This window comes from Mauremys mutica, chromosome 21, assembly GCF_020497125.1.
Source record: "Mauremys mutica isolate MM-2020 ecotype Southern chromosome 21, ASM2049712v1, whole genome shotgun sequence".
Lineage (NCBI taxonomy): Eukaryota > Metazoa > Chordata > Testudines > Geoemydidae > Mauremys > Mauremys mutica.
Genome location: NC_059092.1, coordinates 14,003,523 through 14,018,337, shown reverse-complemented (window position 1 = coordinate 14,018,337; position 14,815 = coordinate 14,003,523). Strand labels below are relative to the sequence as shown.

Below are 14,815 nucleotides of genomic sequence, written 5' to 3'. Positions count from 1 at the left end.
TATTCAAAACAGCCTACATTTCTTTGCTTCCACACAATTATATAGGGCTATTAGTGCGACCTCAAAGACCACACACTCGGGTCCAAATTCCGCTCTCAGTTGTACCAGTGTAAAGCCAGTAGAACACCACAGGTTGCAGCAGAGTTACTCCAAATTCACACCAACGTGAGAGTAAAGTTTGCCGCTACACATGGAAATATTTTTTCCTTGCAGGAATGACAGCACTAATGGTCCGTCTAGTCTGGGGTCTTCACCCATTGCCAGCCACTTGAATAGAGGATGTGGACATACATATACTGCTGTTAGCTGTGCAGTGCTGCTTGATGGGGGAGAATTTAATTGTTTTGGGGGATGACTAGTATTGATAGTGGAAGGGCTACAGGATATTATAGAAAGGTGCAACAGGGGCTTCTAAACCCCTAGAGAGAAGGTAGATGCTTTTAGGGCCTCTGGGTAGAGAGAAAGGGAAGGTGCTGTGAAGGGAGCTGGCGGAAAAGGGGAAGGACGCGTGCAAATCCCTGGGGATCCGCAGGGGCTGGTATCCCACAGCCCTACACGTTGGGCATCAGGGCGGGCGCTATAGGAACCAGAGGGGAGGCCCCTATAGGAGGAGGGGCCTCAGGGAAGGCCGGATCCTATAGACCGCCCCGAAGGGGGCCGGGCTGAGGGCGGATCCCGGAAGCAAGCGGAGCATCTCGGCTGTCTTCTGGCTGCGGCTCCCCGCTGGGTCCCACCCAAGGGGGTCCGCGGGCGGCGGGGATGGAGGAGGCGCAGCGGGCGCTGCTGCAGCGGAACCGCCTGCACCTGGTGGGGGAGCTGCAGGTGGCTCCGCTCTGGGACCTGCTGCTGCACAAGGGCGTCTTCACGCAGGACATGATCGAGGAGATCCAGGTGGGAGCTTCTGGCCGGACCCCCTTCACCCCCCGCCGCCCTCGCTGTAGCCCCCATCCCTGCTCAGTCCTCCCCTCCTCCTTTGTTCAGGCTGCTTCCCCCTGCCCTGGGGTCACTGCATGTTGAGTCCCCGCCCATGGCTAGAGACTGCAGTGCAGTCCTGCAAACCCCCCACACACCCTGCCCCCCCGGGGGTTTGCAGGACCCCTTAGGCTTGCTGGGGAACTTCTCCACTGAAATGAACCCATTCAGCCGCTAGATGCCATTGCCATTGTCAGCTGAACTTTTGCAGCCACTGGCAAATCAGAAGTTGTGGGGAGTTCCCTGGATTTCTGATCAGTCCGTTCCGGGTTATGGCGGGAGCTGCTGTGAATTTAAGTGTTATGAATGTGAGCTGGAAGGACAACATTGGAATTAAAGTGGCATAACCCTAACCATGGCGGTAAACAAGCCAAGAGACGCTTCAAAGGCTGGGGGTTTGTTTGTACAAAACCAAAACCGACAAAGTTATGATACAGTAGAACTTGCCCTGTCATGTGGGAGGCAATGTTGGCTTGTGGTTGGAGTGGAGCACTGTGAATCAGGTGACCTGGGTTTTATACCTCACTGTACCACTCACTTGCTGTCTGACCCAGAGGAAGTTCCTCCGTGCCTCAGTTTCCCTACCTATCAGGGATAATAGTACCTGGGCCTTAAAAAATTCAGTGGGCCTCTACTAGGCAGAGGCTTGAATTTGCTAGCCAGAGGCTGATGTGAAAGATGGGAGGGCCATCAATGAGTTGGCTGGCTAAAAAGACAACACCCTGATCAGTTTATGTTCTGTTCACATCTAGAAAATCCCCCGTCCTTTCTTGTGCTCATCGCCATGCTGTTTATGAATTGCTGGACTGCAGACATGCCGTGCACATGGGATGCTAATGCTTTCTGCCTTGGTTTGGCTCCCCTATAGAGAGCAGGCACTCGAAGAGACCAAGCCAGGCAGTTGGTTACAGACCTTCAGACGCGAGGAAGACAAGCTTTTCCTGCATTCGTCTCAAGCTTGCGAGAAACTGGACAGAATGACCTTGCCGCTTTGCTGAGTGAAGGGGACAGATTCCCACCGTTGCGTCCACTTGATCTAAAACCAGTTGAATTGGGCTTACGTGGTGGAAAGGGTGATACCTGTAAGTATCAGTGGTGGTGCTGTTTTCGTAATAGACAGCAAAATTGGATTCAGCAGTTGTAAACCCTGTTGCTGTGGAGGTACAGGAGGCTGGCTAACAGCTTGTGAAATCTGATAGCCCAGATGTCTTCCAGAATCATTGCTCGTATAGATTATTCCGCACAGCCACTGGGAAAATATAATGCTATCCAATACCACTGAAAACTTTTAATTGGCAGCAATCTCCTAGTGCTGTGCTAATAACTTTTTTTTTTGCAGGTAACCTCGGTGGTGTCTCAAATCTGACCTCCGAGGACACAAACATTTCTCTTTTTCTATTGGCGAGAGAGGGTGATCCAGTGATTAGAGAAGGGATTGGACATTGGCAGAGCTGAATTCCATTCCTAGCCTGGTGTCTTACATGCTGTGGGATTTTGGTCAAATCACAATTCCTCCATCTATAAAATGGGGGTAAAACCTCCTTACCTGTCAAAGGATTTCTGAGGTTTAATTACTGTAAAGCTAAAGGGTGCTAAGGTTCTTGGATGGAAGGGACTGTATAGCGTAGTATATTTTATTTGCATTTGATGTGTAACTTGTCTACCTATCCTGTTTTTAACTTTACATATTCATATTTCTTGGATAGCTAGTTTCATTAACAACATTTTCTTTGTTATTCCTAAGGACTTGTCTGCCCTTAAAATGTTACAGTGGCACAGCTGCGCCACTGTAGGGCTTCAGAGTATACACCGCTGTATTGACGGGAGGGGTTCTCCCTTCAGTGCAGGTAATCCACCCCCCTGAAGCTATGGGGGGAGGGATAGCTAGGTCAACGGAAGAATTCTTCCATCAACCTAGCGCTGTCTACACAGGGACTTAGGTCGGCTTAACTACGCCACTCAGGGGTGTGGATTTTACATGCCCCTGAGTGATGTAGTTATGCCAACCTACTTTTCCAGTGTAGACCAGGCCTTATACAGAGAGTTCTATAAGTATTACAAATTGTTTTACCAAAAACATAAAGGCAGGATCCCTGCCCTGAAGAGTGTCTGCTCTCACTCAGACGAGTCCGATACACAGGACGACAGCAGAGAAGTTGCAAAGACATTTGGGACTGAGAAGATCAGCACAGTAAGGCCTTGAGAAAGGCAAAGGGTTTGAAGCAGGAGAGACGGGGGTTTTGGGAGATCATCCTGACAATTAGTGGTGGTAGGAAAGAAGAGGCAAAAGTGAAAGTGGGACCAGGAGGAGGGATGCAAGGATCACGTAGGACAGAGGACATGAAGGAGTGAGAATTTAGGGTGGGATTTAGGTAGGGGTGGAGTAGAGAGAAGTCTTTTTATGAAGGGCTTGGCCTTTTCAGGGTGCTTTAATTATTTGGGTGGGGTGAGGAAGGGGGAGAGGGTTGCTATTCCTAAGAGCACAAGCCAGGAAGAAAGGGGCAGGTGCCCTCCAGGTGATGGTGAGAACAAGTTTTGCTGTGTGCTCGCAATTCCCGTCCACTGTTGAGTCTGGTCCTAGCCTCAGCTCCCACAGTTCTAATCAAAGACTCGCAGGGGAAAAGTACAACTGCTGTCCCAGCTCCAAGCAGCAGGGCGAGAGGCTCAGTTACCTGGTTGGCATGGATCCTCCGGAGAGAGGCCTGCTCTCTGCTTCGTATGCTTTTATCTCTTGCAAAAGTCTATAGGAAGGGCAGTAATGCAAGTGTCTTATACCTTTACAGATGGGAAGGTTCATGAATATTTACCTACCCCAGTCCAAGCCGTGACTAAGAGATGCCAAGAGCCAACACGTCCCAGTGCAGCAGCTCGGGGTAAGCCGTCTCCGCTTGCCAATTCTTGGCTTAAATCCTATCTGTCCTTCATTCCTTCTCCTCTCTCCCCATACCTCATGTAGATCCCTTCAGCCCATCTTTCTCTGAGAGCCTCAGGGTGGCCCACATATTGTGCCAATCCACCTTGTGGATGGAGCAACCTTTGGAGCAGTGGTTCTCAACCTGCAGCCCAATCAGCACAGACCTGTGGCCCATGTGACATCCGCAGGGCCATACAGGTATCGGATGCAGCCCACATAACACATTTTTGCAGCTCACAATGGTTGAGAACCTCTGCTCTGGAGTGTATTAGTACCGCTCCATAACTCCGCTGGACGCATTCCCTCTACCCTTTTGCCACCGGCTAGCTGATCATGCTGTCTACACGTTGCACCCATCCCCTGCTAGTCCAGGCACCTCTCCTGAGCAATGATGATTTTCTCCCTGTGTGCAGTGACTAGCAGCCCCCTGCAGCCATTTCCCTCTGTGAAGCAGGTATCTCTGCGTACTATTACTTGTATCGAATCCATAGTGTTTGTACACATTTCTGTCTGAGAGCCTGCTAGCCACTAGAAGCACCCAGAGAAGAAAATACCGAGCCTAAAACCAAGGCTCTGTCAGAGAGGATCCATCCATCAAAGGTGGGAGAGATGCAGCCCCACGTGTACTAGTGCCATGTAATTGTTGATTTAAGATGGAATGTAATCAGTCTGAACAACTAGACGCTGTCAAAAGGAAAACTACTTTGAGTTGTAACAGTGATTGTTCCAGAGACTTCTATAGGCTAGGCTAGTTTGCCTGCTGCTTAGGAGAGGAGAGAAGGTATTTGGGTTGGTAAGGCTCTGAGATGATTTCCCATCCGATTCTGTTATGACAAATGAAGCTCAAATTCACGACTCTCTGGTCAATAATCTTTAGCAGGCAATGTCCAAAGCCATGATAAATGAACCCCCAGAACTTCACTCTCAACATCTGCAGTCCGATTATGCATGTAAAGGAACAATGTTTCTTTCCTGTGTGTGGCCGGGAGCGAGGAGGAGTTCAGGTGTGACTGAACATGTTAAGAAATGGGTCAAAGCACTGGAAATATTTGCATTAATATTAATCCCATTAAGCAGGGACCCAACCCCTAACGAATGTGAAGTAGGCGGCGGAGCTGTACGTCATTTCTCTCTCATCACATGTTGTAGGTTCTGCTGCAGAGACATCCAGGAGGAACTCAGATATGGTTAGTTTCCTGTTTCTACGTATGTCATTTTTACTCATTGAACTACCACCTTTTTCTCCCCCATCCCACCCACTTTGCATCCCATTTTCAAAAGTCAAAGGGACTTAGGCTCTGAAGTCTCTGAATTACAAAGGTATTTAGGTGCCTAAAGGTGAAGCAGGTGTCTCGTGTAATTTTCAAAAGCATCTATGCAAGTGAGGTGCCTAAGTTCCATTGAAAGTCTGTGGGAGTTAGGCGCCTATCTCACTAAGCTATTGTTGTAAATCTCACTGGGGGCCTGCCATTATTTCAAGTGACTAACTACCTTTGTAAGGTTCTGTCTATGCTAGAAAGGATTTGCCAGAGTACTGGGCAAAAGAATTTTTTTGCCAGTATAGTTTCTACCAGTTCCCTGAACGAAACAAGCAGCAAAAGGACATTTTTGCTGGTATAACTGTGTCTAGGGGTTTTGCTAGCCCTAGAGCAATCAGTTATGGGTGTGATTGTCCTTCCTCCCCCACAACCAACTGAGCTATGCTGGCAAAACTTCGAAGTGCCTAGCAGGTCTCAATCTGGCCTCCAGTGCCAAAGTTAATGGGAGTTAGATGCTTTTGAAAATGTTTGCCTGCAGACTGGTAACTTACATTTCTGCTTATTTACGGTTCATTTGAATCAAACTGTTCTGTGTTGTTTAAAAGATCATTTAAATAATTACTGGCAAATGTGACTTTGATGTCCAGGTGTCAGATGCAGCATCTGAGGGAGTCCTGCTGCTTTGACTGGGCCAGTTCAGATTAGAACAATTGTCACACCACACTCGCTCTTCGAATTACATTAAATACAACATAAATGTGACCAATAACGCATGGTCAAATATTTTTTATCATCAAGACAACTAATAATTACCTAGCGCAACACTTAAAGTGTGCTGCATTTATAGAGTGGGTATTTTGTTTTTGTAATTATCGTGTGAAATATACGAATGAAAAAACCCCCACTAACTAAAATGCACTGCACACATTCATGCACCATGACCATTATAAGTTAAGCTAGTATCATGAGAATACAGACCTGCATGTTTAGGAAAGTGGAGGCCAAATCCATCCCTGATGTAGGTCAATGGAAGTGAGTTTGACCCTGTATCCATTTCAGTCAAGACCCTGATTCTGCTGATCCCGTTGACTTCAGTGGGACTCTGCATGAATGAAGTAAAGTTGCATGTGCAACATTATCCCAGCTGCTTGGGGAGATATATATAGTGAGCAATGTTCCCTCCAACTTTTTACGTCCATGTGCGGAATGAATTTTGTTTTGTGCACCAATATGGAGGTGATGTGAGGTGAGGGTGGGGCTGAGCTGTTTGGGGTGCGGGAGGGAGCTTAGGGCCAGGGCAGAGGGTTGGGGTGAGGACCCTGGCTGGGGGTGGGGCCAAGGGTGAGGGGTTTGGGATGTGGGAGGGAGCTCAGGGCCAGGGCAGAGGGTTGGGGTGAGGGCTCTGGCTGGGGGTGGGGCCGGGGTGAGGGGTTTGGGATGTGGGAGGGAGCTCAGGGCCAGGGCAGAGGGTTGGGGGGTGAGGGCTCTGGCTGGGTGTGCAGGCTCTGGGGTGGGGCCAGGGATGATGGGTTTGGGATGTGGGAGGGAGCTCAGGGCCAGGGTAGAGGGTTGGGGTGAGGGCTCTGTCTGGGGGTGTGGCCTCGGGTGGGGCCAGGGATGATGGGTTTGGGATGTGGGAGGGAGCTCAGGGCCAGGGCAGAGGGTTGGGGTGAGGACCCTGGCTGGGGGTGGGGCCAAGGGTGAGGGGTTTGGGATGTGGGAGGGAGCTCAGGGCCAGGGTAGAGGGTTGGGGTGAGGGCTCTGTCTGGGGGTGGGGCCGGAGATGAGGGGTTTGGGATGTGGGAGGGAGCTCAGGGCTAGGGCAGAGGTTGGGGGGTGAGGGCTCTGGCTGGGGGTGCAGGCTCTGAGGTGGGGCCGGAGATGAGGGGTTTGGGATGTGGGAGGGAGCTCAAGGCCAGGGCAGAGGGTTGGGGTGAGGGCTCTGGCTGGGGGTGCAGGCTCTGGGGTGGGGCTGGGGATGAGGAGTTTGGGATGTGGGAGGGAGCTCAAGGCCAGGGCAGAGGGTTGGGGGGTGAGGGCTCTAGCTGGGGGTGCAGGCTCTGGGGTGGGGCTGGGGATGAGGGGTTTGGGGTGCAGACTTCCCTGGGGCTGCGGCGGGGAGAGAAGACTCCCCCACAGCCGTCTCTCAGCACAGCAGCCCGGGGCCGAGGAGAGCGCCTTTTCCCGCCAGGCGGCTCCGGAGCTGGGGCAGAGGCGCCTGTCCCTGGCTGCGGCAGCTTCGGGCCAGGGGAGAGATGCTTCTCCCTGCCTGCACGGATGCAGCTGCACAGCACAGAGGGAACTTAGATAGGGAGCATGGATTCCATTATCCATCTGTCATCCTGGGCAAACAATACATTGAGTTTACAGAAGCAATCAAATGAGCTTCATGAAAGCTGCATTTTCGGTTCTGAGTTGCATCCCGCTGGATTAGCTGGTGGACACTGAACCAAGGAGGTTGAATTTAGTTTGTCTGTCTGACTGCTCCCCGGTGGGTATGTGTGCCAGGCTTATGTTCTGAAAGCTGACCCGTGTGGTTACTGCCTCATCATCAACAACGTCCGTTTCACCGAAGAGTCTGACCTGTCTTCTCGAGAGGGCTCCAACGTAGACTGTGAGAAACTGGAGAAGCGCTTCAAGTCACTGCACTTTGACGTCCTGGTTCGACGAGATCTCAAAGCTCAGGTAAAGGTGGACGCATTTGGCGAGAGCCGAGGGACTAAGAGGCTATGCTGCAGGTGAAGGTGTTGTTGTAGCAAGGGTAGGCAGACCTGTCCTAGCTTCAGTCTCACTAGTACAGATAACCGTCGTTGTTCAGACCTGGCAGCACAGGCTAACTGCCTGAGGACAAGCCCGTCAGAGAGCCTGTGTACGTTCTTGTGTGGCTAGCCCTCACTGAAGTCCATGCCACCACATCTACACGGCTACTGTTATCTGTGCTAGCTAGATGAAAGCTGGTATGAGTCTCCCTACCTGTGCTACAATCGCACCTTCGCTTGCAGTGTAGACGTACCCTAAAAGTGTTGCTAGAGGGTGACAATATGTGCTCCGATGGGAAAGGCACATAACCCCCCAACCCAAAACTTCAGTGTTCAAAGAGACCGCGAAAGCATTACTTTCAAATCTTGTCTTTTGCTGTTATAGTAACAGACGAAAAAGGAGTCCCATTTTTGGCGCTTTCTGGGCTGAGTTTTTATCCCTGAACATGATTTATAAGTAATTGTCTGTGGGTGTATTTATTTGATATCTCTGACTGAGATTCTCCCTGATTGGCGTACCCAGGGGCTTGATTTTCTGTTTGTTCTTGAATGATATAATAGTTGATATTAAGCAGGATATTCAATCTCCTCGCATACCTATTGAAACCAAAACAAACGAGTCTGATTATTTTAAAATCTGTGGTGGAGCATTGGTGTGTGTGCGCACGCTCAAATGCACTGCCTTCCATTGGTGCTGCATTTGGGAGAAACGCAGAAATGAGGGTGTCCTTTAAAATAGGAAAGTAAATCTCTGTGGTTAAATGGCAAACGTTAAGTAGCAGTAGATTGCAATCACCCTGAACTTGTTCCATCTGACAGTGGTTCAGTGTCCCATGTGAAGAAAATAGGGTTGGTCTCCCTGTGGACACACATCAGTGTAACAAAATTGTAATCACACCTGGCACTGATTTTAACAGCCTTGCTGGCAAAAGAGAGGGCAAGGATTGACTGAGCCGTGGAGCGAGCAATGGGTCTGCCCTCCTCCACAGCAGCAGTGTCCCCAGATCAGCATTGAACAGTGCAGGGAAGCTTGTCTGTGCTCTTAGGCGGGCCAGTCTCCGGGGAGCACAACCTGACCCCTTTCAGCAGCATAGGATTGCTAAGGGGTAGGACTGAAGGTAACAGTTGCTGACCTTTGCAAATGTGTGTAGGACATTGCCGGGGAGTTGCAGCGCCTGGCGAGGCAGGACCACAGCGCTCTGGACTGCTGCCTGGTGGTGATCCTTTCCCACGGCTGTCAGGTAGGAGGATCGGCGATCTCGTTCATATCTCTCTGGGCGTGTGGGAGAAGCATGCTCCTGAAAGGTCGGTGTTGATTGCCACCGTTCCCTGGGCATCAGAGTGAAGACTGGTTTCTTCTCCCTCCTGTCCTGATCTTATCCGGTGGACACAGGCCATTGGGGCCTCTCTCTTCCAGGCATCGTGCTATGTAGGGTTGCCAAGGGAAAGGATGTTCTAACTGCAGTGCTGAACCAAGTGTACAGTCCGATGGGGGTTACCTGGTCACCATGCGTGATGGGGGCCTCCCTTGGTGGTAGGCCCGGTGGTTGCTTTATAGCTGTAAAACGTTGTGATGAGGTGTTTTCTCACAGGGGTGACAGAAACCATATCAAACACAAGCTCTTTCCTATGTTAATCTGACCTTGCTGCTAATCCCCCTTCCTGTGCCCCTTATAACTCTGCTCTAACCTTCTTGGGACACGAAGTTTATGGTGAATGAAACAGTGAGGGGAGCCTCGTGCTGGACAATGTTTTGTATGGAATAATTCTACATCCGCCATGGGAGCTTCCATGGATCAATGGGGGGTGTATAATGAATCCCTGGATTACAACAGCACCTAGCTAGAGGAAATGTGGTGAAATTACAGAAAGAAGACCATTTAGGGTGTCCGTTAAGCAAATATTCAAATTAGCCCGTGGTTAAACTAGAGCTGACAAATCCCAGGTTTTGGGGGAGAGATAGGGGCCATTGGAAGATCAGGGGCATGGGTTTCTGGAATTTAGACTATTTAAAATAACTTATTGGTTTTCTCTCTCCTTAACTCACATCCTAAATACCAGAGCATTGGATTCATCCTGGCTTCCAAGGAAAGACTTTTAAAATGGGGGTTATTTATACTAGAGGAAAGGTTGGCCTATTGCCTTTGTGTTAACAGCCAGTGGATTTTGCTCTTTCAGACCAGCCATATTCAGTTTCCCGGGGGTATTTACGGCACGGATGGAAAGCACATTCCCGTCGAAAAGATTGTGAACTTTTTCAATGGGTCCCATTGCCCAAGCTTGAGAGGAAAACCCAAGCTCTTCTTTATTCAAGCCTGTGGCGGAGGTGAATATTGGCTTTAGCAGTGCTTTGCCTTCGGGGCTCCTTCAGGGGGAGAAGCAGTTGTCTGGCCGCTTGCTTGTGCATTGGCACTTAGGGTATAATAATTCTGTGTCATCTCTTTCTTTTGCTGTTCTTATTCCCTTTTCTCAGGCTGTCTTCTCTTGCTCTGTGCCCCATATTCTTGTTGCTGAGGTAATGCACTGATTGGCCATGGAGAGTGAGACGTCCGAGCCGGAGGTGTGTTCCACTGCACTGGAGCTTTGAGCAGAAGGAAGCAAACTGATGCAGCTTCTGTATGGCCTCTGCCATGGCTGATTGTTTCAGATTTCAGTATTTGGCTCAGAGCATCTGGTTGGCATGAATGGACTCTGTGCTTGAGTGAATTGCAGGTGGCTCCGAGTCAGCCAACATAGCAGAAGATGAAACAAAAGGCTCCTTTAGTTCAAGGACCGTGTTTGCTAAGGGGTGAGAGGGACCCACGGCTTATTTCTTACATATGTAACAGAGAAGGGCTTTCTGGTTGCCTCTTGCAGAGCAGAAAGATCGAGGATTTGAGGTGGATTCTGATTCACCTGTAAACCAACCTCATGGAGGTTCTGTAGAGTCGGATGCAACTCCCTTTCAGATCCAGCCCGGTAACTTGGATGAGCCAGATGCCGTAGCCAGCTTACCCACGCCCAGTGACATCTTGGTGTCCTATTCAACTTTTCCAGGTGAGACAGCCTAAGTAAAGCACTGGCCTAGCAGGGAGGCAGTGGCAAGAGCACTGGTCTGGGATTCAGGGGACTTGGGCTCTGTACCTGGCTCTGCCACTGACCTGCTGGGTGACCTCGGACAAGTCACTTCCCTGCCCTCTGCCTCAGTTTCCCCAACTGTAGAATGGGGATAATTTACCCCTTTGTAAAACGCTTTCAGGTCTGTGAATGAGAAGTGCAATGTGAGAGAAAGGGCTTATTATGTATTCTGACTTTCCCTATTTCAAAGCCTTAAAGAACCTATTCTTTGGTGAGTAATAACACCCTGCATTTATCATCTGAGGCTCTGTCCTTCTCAAACATTAACTGAGCCCCTCACCTGCATGAGGCAAATAATTATTATCCCCACTTCAGATGGAAGAAACGGAGGCACAGAAAGGTTTGCCCCAGGTCACCCAGTGAGTCTGTAGCACTGGCCACGCTCCCGCACGAAGAGTCTGGATGTTCTAGTGCTGGATTTGGAAGAAGTTACCCATAGGGTGGAAATTCTCCTCCTAAGGGCATCTCCTTATGGAGTTAGGCAGGAAAGAAAGGACTGCTTGTAGGGAATGAGTTCCTTACTTTCCCTGTGTTCGCCTAAGGTTTTGTCTCCTGGCGGGATACCCGGAGTGGCTCGTGGTACGTCGAGACACTGGACAGCGTGCTTGAACAGTATGCTCATACTGAGGACCTGCTGGGCATGCTAGTGCGGGTAAATGTTCCTTTTTCTAACTCTCTCTCTTGCAGAATGTAGGCGTTTGGTTTTGCATTCAGTCAGGCGTTAGACACTTAGGCCTCCATTTTTAATAGTGATCAGTGATTTTTGGGTGCTTCAGTTTTGGGTGGCCCAAGAAGAGATGCCTTGAAAAAGCCTGGTTTTCCGAAAGGGCTGAGCACCTGCCCTCTGAGTATCAGGTCCCTTTCAGGTGTCGCACCCAAAATCACAAGTCACTTTTGAAAATATAGGCCTTAATCTTTGCCTAACGGCCTGTCCTCACCCTGCCTCAGAGCAAAGGACCGTCTGTCCGTCCTGTCACAAAACAGCCAAACGGTCAGAGCAGACAGCAGCAGGCACAATGGTATGTGTTGAGATAATCTCCTACTTGGACGTATAATAGCAAGGCATGGTTGTGTTTGTAATGTTCAGAGTTCTCCGTATTCATCTTTCTTAGCTTTTTGCTTTTACTCTCTCTGCTGCCATGGTGAGGTTTTGATTTGTCTCCTGGAACGTCCTGCTGTATGGTTAACCCCACCGGATGCTTGTGTTAATGTTTTTTTTTTTTTATCTTGACTTGTGAGTGCTGTAATTGCATCTTAATTTATGTGCATGAAATGTAAATGTGTATGTTAATGAACCAGTAAGTTTTGAGTATATACTAATTTAGGATTCTCAGAAATAACTCTCCCATATTGTGAATGACGGGTACAGTGTTTTAGAAATAATTCAGTGGAAATCCTAACCTCTCAAACTAACTTTTAAGGGTACCCATTCCGTGCTGCAGCGCTCATACACTGCAATGGAATTGCACAAAAGCCCGTTTTGTCATTATCAGATGCACCACTGTGTTTACTCAGCGGTGCCCAACAATAATCATCATCATTCACCTACCAGGAATTGTGTTTTGGGCATACACCTACAACTCGGATAGTGGGGAGGTGGTTGTTTTTGTCCATCCAAGACTAGGCAAATGACATTCTATTTTTCAGAATTTCAGCTGGTCTTTTGCATAACCCGTGTGTCAAGAAGCATCTACATTGTCTTCAAAACAGGAAAGAAAAATTGTTCTCACAATCTCCTGGACCTGATTCTGCTCCAATTGAAGCCAATGGCACAATGGCTGTTGATTTTAACAAGCTGAGGATCAGGCCCTCTACTTCTAAAGTGGTCAGGCCGCTTTCAGTCTGGGAAGCGAATGCTTTGAAATCCTTCGGTCCCAGTGCAGGATTCTTGGGGAGGTGATGGGGAGTCTTAGCAAATACAGGAGGGGAAGAGGGATAATAGACCTTTCCGCTTTGAAAGAAGCGGCATGAACGTGTCGACACAAAAGAAATGCCTGATCTCTTGTGAGCAAAGGAAAGGTTATTTGTGATTCATACGAAGAACTGTATGTGTGGGCTGGGCGGGTGTTGACTGCTCTCGGGCAGCCTTCAGTGGTTAGCATCTGATGAGGAGCACGGGGGCGATGGAGGGGCTCTGAAGTGTCTTAGAGGCAAAGACCTACAGTGCAGCACAGAGGTTTGACGCAAGATCTGCTCTTGGACTCTTTATCTTGCCCTGCCCTTCTTCAGAGTTGTCTTAATTCTGCCAGCAACCCCCCCCCTTCACCTTATAAATGTTAAACCTACCCACTGCCTCTCCTCCCCATTCCCTAACACATACAGCCCTCCTCACCGCACCGCTCGTTAGCTGTGCGTCTCCAGGGCTGGGAAAAGCTGTGCTCCGCCACACTCAACCAGCAAACTAGCCAACTCCTTGGTTTTTCTCTTCCCCAGGTGGCTCATGCTGTGTCTGCTAAAGGAAAGTACAAGCAGATGCCGGGCACTTTTAACTTCCTCCGTAAACAATTCTTCTTCGCGACCGACTAAAGTTGTGGCTGGGAGGTCTCCGCCATATGCCCGGAGAGACGCCTCTTCGGGCCTCACGATTCTGCACCTGGCCGTCACTGCTCTGAACCAGTGCTCCTGTTGGCCTTCGTCTTTTCATGGATTAATTTATCCTTGGAAGCTTAATGTGTTCACTCGCTCATTACTGTGAAATAGACGTCTCACCCCCTGCCTGGTCAGACCAGGACTGGTCGCTTCCTAATCTCAAGACATTTAAGACCGACAACAAGGACTGAAGGGAAGTGTCCTGCCCTCCATTAGGAGGTTGCAGCCTTGGACTCTGTATCTCTGCTATCCAGAGGGCCGTGCCGGTGGCCGTTTCAGGCCCCACTCTAACCATGATTACGGTGCCCTCTACCAGGAGGCGTGGGTGAAGCGTCGGCGTTTTGTAATTACCTTTGTGTTTACGCTCTTTGAATCAAAAATGCACCTGAATCAAAAGCCAGTGTTCGAGAGTGGGGAATCGTTTTACAGCATCTGTTGCCCTTTTGTATTAAAGACTCCACTCTTTCGGTACAGTTTGTCTTGCTCTTTTATTCTCTTGTCTTTTCTCCAGCTAGCCTGGCGTTCTCTGACTTCTCTCTTACTGCTAGGCTTCCCCCAGTGTCCGGGGGAATAAAAGCATGACGATTTTAGGAAAAAAAATATGTTGCTGGCTCTTTAATAACTCCCCTACTAATGAATTATCACAGCCATCCAGACTTACCAAGAACACCAGAGTAGCTTAGACCAGCTGCAGCTAGTCTGTGATGCTTAATGGCTGATTCTCTATTTAAATAAAATCAGAAGCGTGATTCCTTTGGTTGCTGTGTTAAGACATCAATTAAATTATTTCCCCCGCAGCTGACTCATTGCTGTTGGTCTTATGTACAATTCTGATTGGCTTTACTGTAGAAACACTGTATGCCTGGCACCTGCACTGTTAATGGTCCTCCAGGGAGAGGGAAGCAGAAGACTTATCTGTGGGAAATGGAGCTGGGGGCCCTGTCATGTGTCAAAGCTGCAGCTAAGCAACATGCTCCTTCTGGACAAGCGATATGGCAGGGCTAGGATAGGTGAGGGACTCCGTGCAAGAAAGGGGAGAATCTGGAGCCCTGCGGTTCGCTACCGTACATTCCCTGCACTGTGCTGGAACGTGCTCTCTCAAAAGACACGTAAGTTACTGCTACTGTGAGCACTTACTGTCCTTTGCCCCCTCCCTTGACATCATTGCAGCTTCCCTTAGCCAGCTGGCTTTGAGTCGGAACGTT

At 49.4% G+C, this 14,815-nt stretch overlaps 1 protein-coding gene across 2 annotated transcripts; it reads left to right on the top strand.

The window, feature by feature from the left end:
- Positions 1-639: 639 nt before the first annotated feature.
- Positions 640-14,086, top strand: CASP9 (caspase 9). 2 transcript variants are annotated; one of them, XM_044996522.1, is made up of 10 exons: positions 640-891; positions 1,841-2,054; positions 3,756-3,845; positions 5,036-5,073; positions 7,654-7,830; positions 9,056-9,145; positions 10,083-10,230; positions 10,761-10,940; positions 11,564-11,673; positions 13,455-14,086. In XM_044996522.1, the coding sequence occupies exons 1-10, from the start codon at positions 760-762 to the stop codon at positions 13,545-13,547; spliced, it is 1,272 nt and encodes a 423-aa protein (XP_044852457.1). In that variant the 5' UTR covers positions 640-759; the 3' UTR covers positions 13,548-14,086. The 2 variants fall into 2 exon arrangements, with proteins under 2 accessions (XP_044852457.1, XP_044852458.1); XM_044996523.1 differs by lacking the exon at positions 640-891 and adding an exon at positions 1,313-1,333.
- Positions 14,087-14,815: the final 729 nt, after the last annotated feature.

Excerpts from the sequence above, each read along its gene's own strand:
- CASP9 (XM_044996522.1), top strand. The coding sequence starts at position 760 with ATGGAGGAGGCGCAGCGGGCGCTGCTGCAGCGGAACCGCCTGCACCTG. Across the intron at positions 892-1,840 it reads ACATGATCGAGGAGATCCAG|AGAGCAGGCACTCGAAGAGA; the intron begins GTGGGAGCTTCT and ends GCTCCCCTATAG. Across the intron at positions 3,846-5,035 it reads TCCCAGTGCAGCAGCTCGGG|GTTCTGCTGCAGAGACATCC; the intron begins GTAAGCCGTCTC and ends CACATGTTGTAG.